Raw genomic sequence first — 9,124 nt, 5'->3', positions numbered from 1 at the left:
GTGAAGTGAACCATCAAGCTCAAAAAGAGACTGAAAGAAAAAAACAACACTATTATTTTAGTAAATAAATTAGTGGCTGAGATTTTCAGTAATTACCCGACAATGCAATTCTGGACCAAAGGTAGGTATGTATAACTATAGGTGAAAGAAAACATCTCAGTCAACCAGAAAAAGAAGCTGGACTTCAAAGTAAGATGTAACTAAATAAAACTCATTATTTTATTAGAAAAGAAAAAAGTGTAAATAAATGAATGTACAGGAAATATGTTTAGTTTATATGTTCAAACCCAAAGGGAGGTCTGATGCTTATATTTCAATTAATGAAGACAACCTAGAAATAATATGCATATGTCACAGTGTCTATTAATTAACAATGTAGTTCACATTTCTCTTGAATTAAATATGTACAAATATAAACAGACACACTCATGACTTTAATATAAAAGCTGAACTTTTACCACATATAAAATTCAAAACTCTGTTTCTAATTTGTGTCAGTTTGAATCCATACATGAGGGGATTAATAATTGGTGGAATGAAGAGAATCTCCATTGCCATGAAATTCTCAAAACTTTGTGGTATTTCCTTTGAGCCAAATCGCATGTATAACATATCAAAAAGAAAAGACACAACAACGACTGCTAAAGAGAATAAATGTGGTACACATGTCTGCATGAATTTGTTCCAGTTTTCTTTGGATGACTGACACGTTTTGATCAAATGTACATAAGACCAGAAAACAAAAACGGCATGACCAAAATAAAAGGTGTAATTAAAAGCAGGAATAATAATTGTAGCTACAGAGGCAGAGCAAGCTAGATTAGAAATTAACCAGTTTATACAGTAAATTCTTGGTATGTGTGAGCCACATAACCTCGATGTTGCTGTTGTTATTGTACTCATTAATATCAGGTAAAAGGGAGTAATCCAAGCAAAAAATACAAAGATACAAACTCTTTGTGTAGTCATCAGAGAGTGGTACACAAGAGGTCGACATATAGCCACGTATCTGTCATATGCCATGAGAGCTAGAAGAGAGAAGTCCGTACAAATTGAAGAGTGCACCATTAAACCCTGTAAAAGGCATCCTGCATAAGAGATGACATGAGTGGTGGACAGAAGATCGTAGAGAAACTTGGGATAAAATGCAGCTGTCCCATAGAGTCCATTGAAGCACAGATTGCAGAGGAAGATGTACATGGGTTCATGAAGGCTTTTATCCACAATGACTGTCACAATTATCGTCAAATTTACCAGCCAAATCACACAGTAACACAGTAAAGTAAAAATAAAGATAGTGATCTTGTAGTTTGCTATACCACTTAAACCTGAGAGAGTAAAAACAGTAACCACTGACACATTATCCATAATAAAATAGTTTACCTTTTTAAGGTGTCATTTCACACTTCCAACAAGAGAATATTACATTTGTAGAAATTAGTGTCACAGTAAAAAGAAGACTGTCTGTCGACTGTCTCCCTCAAAGAGTATGTCACCAGAGGTTTATATACGCTTTGGGTTAACGGCATTACGCAGTTAGCTTGAAGTGGTGCATCAAGCTAGGGATGCTTTCATTTCTTGGTTTTTTTTCTTGTTTTTTTTTTTTCATTTACTTTTGAAAATACAATTTCTGCACTTTTTTTCACACATACAACAGAAATTGTTTTGCCATATGTGTTTCATTTTATAATATGAATGAATGGATGAGAATTTTTTTGAGGGGGCGTTTTTGCATCTTTTGCGGATTTGCACGTGCAACGACTAGCGTTCAGCATTGGGTTACGCCGCCAAACCCCGTTAGTATGTACTGTGGTTACATTTCTTTACAGAAAACAAATGTAGCCTAAACAGCAACAAGTTATCTTTAAGGTTCTTATGTTTGGCTCTCACAATTTCTAAAAGGAAGTCAGCCGGTACATCAGCCCCCTCATCAGTAACATCAAGTCACTGTTGTCACGTCTGCTTTATTTATAGCTTAGAGCACATCTGAACAACAGAATTTGCCCCAAAGTGCTATCGAGACAGGCACATTTAGATGCCAGCTCTCCATAACATACAGTTTCAAAATACACGAAAAGCTGAAAGGTGTGTTTTGTGATTTAGTGATCACAGAGATTTAGTCATCATTGAAATTTGTTCAGAACTTGCATGTTGACGATAATTCTCATAAATCATTAAACACTCCTTTTCACTATATAAGCTTATTTATAGGTTAAAAGGATTGGTATCTCTATTGGTATTGCCAATGCCCTCCCTGTATTTACTTGATATTGGATCAATATCAAAATTTGCAGTATAGAACACCACTGGTCACATGTTGGTGCAGAACACACCACCAAGAATCAAACCACGACTCAAATATTACACCTGTTGTTGCATCCCTTCACTGGCTCCCAGTGAAATTCAGAATCCACTTTAAACCCTGTTAGTAACATATAAAGCTTTCACAGCAAATTCAAAAGTGTTAAATGTTTTGGTGTTAATAGTCTTCTTGCAAAAGTAGAGTTAATTTTACTCTAAGTAGAGTCACATTCTTTCAATGTAACTCTGAGGTGTAAAATGATAGTAGTTAAAATCGAGTGTTAAAAATGAGTGTTTCTCTGTCAAATCTGGAGGTGTTACAATGGAAACATTAACTCCTGACCTCTTAACTCTGAACTCCTACAGGGGCTATGACACCAACAGAGTAAATTCACAGACTCCGCCCCCAGCACCATAGCCTCCAATCGAAGCTGAAGTGAAGCTGTTTCAGAACATTTTGCTCTACATATTTGAGTTGTTTGCCATGCTTGGTAAGTCACTTTTTCAAAGATTGTTTCAATTATTTCTATTAGCTTTTACTTCTGTTGCTCTTTGGAGTTGAGACAAAGCTGTGTGAAAGGTATTAGCCATGTTGCTCGGTGATAGCATAATATTCTGTTTTAGCTAGCTGAAAGGTATTGTTTGCGGGCAAATACCACAGCCTTGAAAAAAAGCTTGCATGTGAATTTTCAGTCAAACTTTTGGTCAAATACACCTAAAACAATGTCTAGAATGTGAAACTTTGGTATAATGGTGCTACTTGAAGCCTGAAAACGATCGCCCATAAAAAAAAAAAATAAAAAAATAAAAAATAAAAAAAAAACCACACACGAGCAAACAGCAGTAGCTGACGTCCTGACTGGGTTCTACGTTAGCATAGATCCCTCCAGAGTTTTGTGCACACGGTTTAGGTAAAAATTAAAAAGATTGAGGTTTTACATTTAGTTCAGTATTACCTGTTGCCTGTGTCTTTGTCTTTTGGGAAAATACTTTACACAAGTAATGGCTCAAAGAGGATTTTTTTTTTTTTTTTTTTTTTTTTTTTTTTTTTTTTAAACTGTGCTGCAATTGTTTACTGGATTATTTGTGCCATTAATTAATGTTAAAACTAATTTTTATTCAATCTCCGCACAGGATATGCTTGTGAAGATGGAATATGGGGGAGAGCAGAAGTGCGTTGAAGTTCCACAAAGGGATGAATGAAGGACATGCATATTGTATTGAAGAACTAAGTGATGAGAATGCTGTTATTTGCATTTACCAGCTCACCTATGTCAGACCTTTTGATAAAAAAAAATTCTAATGAAAGTGAGAACATGTGTACACAGCAAATCCAGCATGTCCAAATTAACACTGTCGGATTTGATTTCAACACTATTAAAGTGTCTATATGGGTCCACACCAGAGAGTGTTAATTTAACTCTTTTTGGAGGGTTGGTACGTTAACTCTGATTTAGTGTTAAACACCAAATCTGTCTGGAGTTGATAATTTAACACTTGGTGTTAAGAGAGTTTATATATTAACTCTCAAGAGTATTTTAGTTTAACTACGTAAGAGTTATCTTCTAATTAATTCTAAAAAGCGGGAATTTTACTGTTCTGAACTTCTAGAAATTTCTTTTGGAAATAAACATTTACTAAAAAGACGCAATGGTTTTTGAAAAACATTTATTCTGAACTGTGCACCACAATTTCAAAACATTTTCTGAAAGATGTAACAGTGTACATGTTCTCACTTTCATTAGAATTGTGTTTATCAAAAGGTCTGACATAGGTGAGCTGGTAAATGCAAATAACAGCAGTCTCAACACTTATTTCTTCAATACAACATGCATGTCCTTCATTCATCACTTTGTGGAACTTCAACGCACTTCTGCTCTCCCCCATATTCCATCTTCACAAGCATATCCTGTGCGGAGATTGAATAAAAATTAGTTGACACTAATGGCACAAATAATCCAGTAAACAATTGCAGCACAGTTTAAAAAAAAAAAAAAAAAAAAAAGGAATCCTTTTTGAGCCATTACTAGTGTAAAGTATTTTCCCAAAAGACAAGGACGCAGGCGACAGGTAATACTGAACTAAATGTAAAACCTCAATCTTTTTAATTTTTACCTAAACCGTGTGCACAAAACTCTGGAGGGATCTATGCTAACGTAGAATCCAGTCAGGACGTCAGCTACTGCCGTTTGCTCGTGTGTTGTTTTTTTTTTTTTTTTAATGGGCGATCGTTTTCAGGCTTCAAGTAGCACCATTATACCAACATTTCACATTCTAGACATTGTTTTAGGTGTATTTGACCAAAAGTTTGACTGAAAATTCACATGCAAGCTTTTTTTCAAGGCTGTGGTATTTGCCCGCAAACAATACCTTTCAGCTAGCTAAAACAGAATATTATGCTATCACCGAGCAACATGGCTAATACCTTTCACACAGCTTTGTCTCAACTCCAAAGAGCAACAGAAGTAAAAGCTAATAGAAATAATTGAAACAATCTTTGAAAAAATGACTTACCAAGCATGGCAAACAACTCAAATATGTAGAGCAAAATGTTCTGAAACAGCTTCACTTCAGCTTCGATTGGAGGCTATGGTGCTGGGGGCGGAGTCTGTGAATTTACTCTGTTGGTGTCATAGCCCCTGTAGGAGTTCAGAGTTAAGAGGTCAGGAGTTAATGTTTCCATTGTAACACCTCCAGATTTGACAGAGAAACACTCATTTTTAACACTCGATTTTAACTACTATCATTTTACACCTCAGAGTTACATTGAAAGAATGTGACTCTACTTGGAGTAAAATTAACTCTACTTTTGCAAGAAGACTATTAACACCAAAACATTTAACACTTGAATTTGCTGTATACTGTTACATCTTTCAGAAAATGTTTTGAAATTGTGGTGCACAGTTCAGAATAAATGTTTTTCAAAAACCAGTCTTTTTAGTAAATGTTTATTTCCAAAAGAAATTTCTAGAAGTTCAGAACAGTAAAATTCCTGCTTTTTAGAATTAATTAGAAGATAACTCTTACGTAGTTAAACTAAAATACTCTTGAGAGTTAATATATAAACTCTTAACACCAAGTGTTAAATTATCAACTCCAGACAGATTTGGTGTTTAACACTAAATCAGAGTTAACGTACCAACTCTCCAAAAAGAGTTAAATTACCACTCTCTGGTGTGGACTCATATAGACACTTTAATAGTGTTGAAATCAAATCCGACAGTGTTAATTTGGACATGCTGGATTTGCTGTGTGCATGAACAGGCCCATACTTATAAGCTCATCTATATAAGACCTTATCACTGCAGCAGGGCTCTCCGATCCACTAACCAGAGTCTCCTAACTGTCCCACACTCTAATTTTAAACCCCGAGCTGACCGTGCTTTTTAATCTTTGGCATTTAAAAAAAAAAAAAAAAAAAAAAAAACCCTGGAACAGCATTCCTTAGCTTTATTTGGGAATGTCTGACCGCATGGTTGATTATGTGTCTTTATATCTGTATGCTAAAACATGTCAAGGTTCTTTATTTGTCACATGCATAGTTATACAAGTATAACACACAGTGAAATGTAGCCTGACACGCTCCTCGACATGTGCAAAGAAATTGTCAGATTAAGGCTGTGTGCAGGTAGGAGTGGAAGTAGAAGGACCCAAAGTGCAGACACTCGGAGGCGGAAAGTAACTCAAACTCAGCTTTTTATTGCTGGATGGCAAAAAGTGGCAAAACATTCCAAAAATCCAAATAAACTTACATGACCAGGCAGATGGACCACACAGCATAAATGAGAGTAGCTCACGACACAGACACAAAGAAACACAGGGCTTAAATACATAGAGGGAGCAATCAGGGAATGGGTAACAGGAGGGAAACACAGGTGGGGCAAATCAGGCCTAACGAGACAAGGGGAAGCAAAACCAGACACATTAACATCAGACATGGACTTTCAAAGTAAAACCGGAAACACATAACACAGACTCACAGGCAGGCACTATAACAAAGGGAACAGAGACGTGGGACCAGGGCAGACACAGACACTGACTGGACATGGGGATACAGCAGACAGGGGAGACAGCAACTATGGAACACAGACAGAAAACCAGAACACTAAAACTCTAACCAAACCCCACCCAGAGAATCTTAACTAAGAATAATCCTAAAACCCGTAAAACAAAGCTAGAATATAATGAAATAACAAAATCAAAGAACCAAAAACACAAAACACTGGGTCAACGACCCAGGGACCCTAACACATGTATCTGTGGCTTTTATTCAAAATGTGAAGCACTTTGTAATTCTGTTTTGAAAATTGCTGTATAAGTAAATTCACTATTATTAATAGTTACTTACTTAACCTCTGGTTTTATTGTTGCATGTTTATATAGAATGAGTATCTAGTTGGATACCCAATTTCTAACATTTTATGGCCAAGTATAATAAGCTCAGTTTCATATCAATTTAGAATCACTAAAATATGGTATGTGGCATTCATTGATAGATAGAGCTAGTTATAATTTTCATAGCACTGATAATGTATGATATGCTTAAGAGAAACGTGGAATATAAAAAGAATTTGTCCTACCACAGAACCATGTGGAACTCTATCATTACCCTTAGAGTGTGAATAGGACTCCACATTTTCATGAACAAATTCCAGTCTGGTAGATAGATATGATTTAAGGCACTGCAGCCTAGTACTTGTAATACCTATGGTACTCTCAAATTGCTGTGATAAAATATTATGGTCAACATTATCAAACACTGCACTGACATCTAAAAAAACGAGCACAGAGATGATTCCGCTGTCAGAGGCCATAAGAACATAATTTTCAATCTTTACTAATGCTGTTTTTTGTACTGTGATGTTCTGAAGCAACCCGTTCTCACTCCCAAAGCGTAACATTTTACGCTAGGTGACAAATCGTCACCATATTACGTTTTCGGCTACCCACCACGTTCCTAAATGACGACCTCGGAAAAAGAGGAAATATGAGAACCGTCTGGACTGAACCTACACATGTTCGCTCTTTTTCTTCAAATCGCTTAGAAACACGCTATTTAACATCATTAAAGTCCTGGTTAAGGTCAGGAATAAGGTTATGGTCAGGGCTAGGGATAAGGTTAGGTTTAGGGCTGGAATACAGGGCTGGAACGTCTACTACCGCGGGAGCGTCATTGCACTGGATTCCAGCAATAACCCGCCGCGTACCATAAGAACGCCGAAGGTCTCCTTTCGCGTTCCTCAGGAACGCCGCGGGACGTGACAAAACGTCGACATGTTACGCCTCGGGAGTGAGAACGCTCTGTCTGAAGCTTGATTGAAACTCTTCACAAACCAGTACTCTGCAGATGATCAGTTAGCTTTCATCATCATTTACTACTACTAAACTACTATTTCAAGAATTTTTCCACTAAAAGAAAGGTTGAAGGTTAAAATTAGCTATTACCTATAATTAGCTAAGACAGGTGGGTCAAGTTTAACTACTGCTAACCTGTGGTAAGCAGCCCACTAACAGAGACAGACTGATCATATTTCAGGTTGTTTCATATATAAAGAAAAAGGTGTAGGCATCATAAACACAAGATTTGCCACAAAAAAAAGTCTTTCTGTTTCAAAATATAATGGGGTCATAAATCATTTATGTATGTAGAATCATAGTCTTCCAAATGATCATCATTCATACTAGAACAACCTTAAAATATGTTTTCTAATTTCTGGTAATTTAAGGCCATACACAAGAGGATTTAAAGCTGGGGGAATCACAACAAACACCAGTGATAAAATGACAGCTATAAATGGATTAGTCACTTCAAGATTATTCCGGCTCAAGGCAACATCACAAAATCCAGCAATAGAATAAATCACAAATGAAATTGTGTGTGGCAGACAGCTCTCTAATACCTTACCCTTAAATTCTGCTGAGCTTCTCCAGCAAATAGACACAATTCGTAAATAGGTGTAGAGGATATAAAAGAGGGGAAGGAAAATTGTGGCTACAGTCAAAAGCATACCTACAACATTGTTGACAGCAGTGTTAACACAAGACAATTTGACTACATTCCAGTTAGCACAGAACACTTTGTGGATCTCATTACCACATAAAGGAAGTGTGGCAGACAAACAAAGACATGCTGCAAGAGAAAATGCAGGAAAAATCCAAGCCAGTGCTGTCAACTTCACAACAGTTTCAAGAGTCATCTTTGTGTGATAGTGTAAAGGAAGGCAAACAGCTATGTATCTGTCATAAGCCATAATACTGAGAACAGTCAGTTCACAGGATGCATATGAGTAAATTACATAGATCTGAGTGAAACAAGCAGGACGTGAGATCAAATGAGTGTCAGACAGAAGGTCCATGAGAAATCTGGGGAAGAAACCTGAAGACCCATACAAAGCATTAACAGATAAACATGCAATGAAAATATACATGGGCTCATGTAATGTTGTTTGTTGGGATATTACCACTATCATGAGAAGATTAGTAAAGATGGTAAAGATGAAGAGCAGAAGACAAAAAATAAAGGCTATAAAGCGGTAATGTCCAATGTTTGCAAACATGGTGAAGCGAAAGTAAAATGACAGAGTGCTGTTTTCCATTTCACTTCATAGAGTCAGTGACACGGAAATCATTTCTTAGTTTGGTATGGTCTGAGAAACAATGGTCTTAATGACAGCATCTGTGGAAAAGGAACATGGAAACAGCTGTGTTATAAAATACGGTCAATACATTAATCATAACTGGTATCTCCATACCTACCAGACTATGGTTCATTCACTACTTCAGTCACTACACTACTTTTAGCTTTGTTTTGCTCATAAAATAG

At 36.4% G+C, this 9,124-nt stretch overlaps 2 protein-coding genes across 2 annotated transcripts; both read right to left on the bottom strand.

The window, feature by feature from the left end:
- Positions 1 to 426: 426 nt before the first annotated feature.
- LOC113007589 (olfactory receptor 6C4-like) lies at positions 427 to 1,368 on the bottom strand. The gene has a single exon (XM_026144303.1). The coding sequence runs from the start codon at positions 1,366 to 1,368 to the stop codon at positions 427 to 429; it is 942 nt and encodes a 313-aa protein (XP_026000088.1).
- Positions 1,369 to 7,982: 6,614 nt separating this feature from the next.
- LOC113008505 (olfactory receptor 51E1-like) lies at positions 7,983 to 8,897 on the bottom strand. The gene has a single exon (XM_026145969.1). It carries the CDS (start codon positions 8,895 to 8,897, stop codon positions 7,983 to 7,985), a length of 915 nt encoding a protein of 304 aa, XP_026001754.1.
- Between the last annotated feature and the right edge of the window lie 227 nt (positions 8,898 to 9,124).

This window comes from Astatotilapia calliptera, chromosome 16 (assembly GCF_900246225.1).
Source record: "Astatotilapia calliptera chromosome 16, fAstCal1.2, whole genome shotgun sequence".
Classification (NCBI taxonomy): Eukaryota; Metazoa; Chordata; class Actinopteri; order Cichliformes; family Cichlidae; genus Astatotilapia; species Astatotilapia calliptera.
The sequence above is the reverse complement of the archived record's forward strand: the minus strand, read 5'-3'. Positions and strand labels throughout refer to the sequence as shown.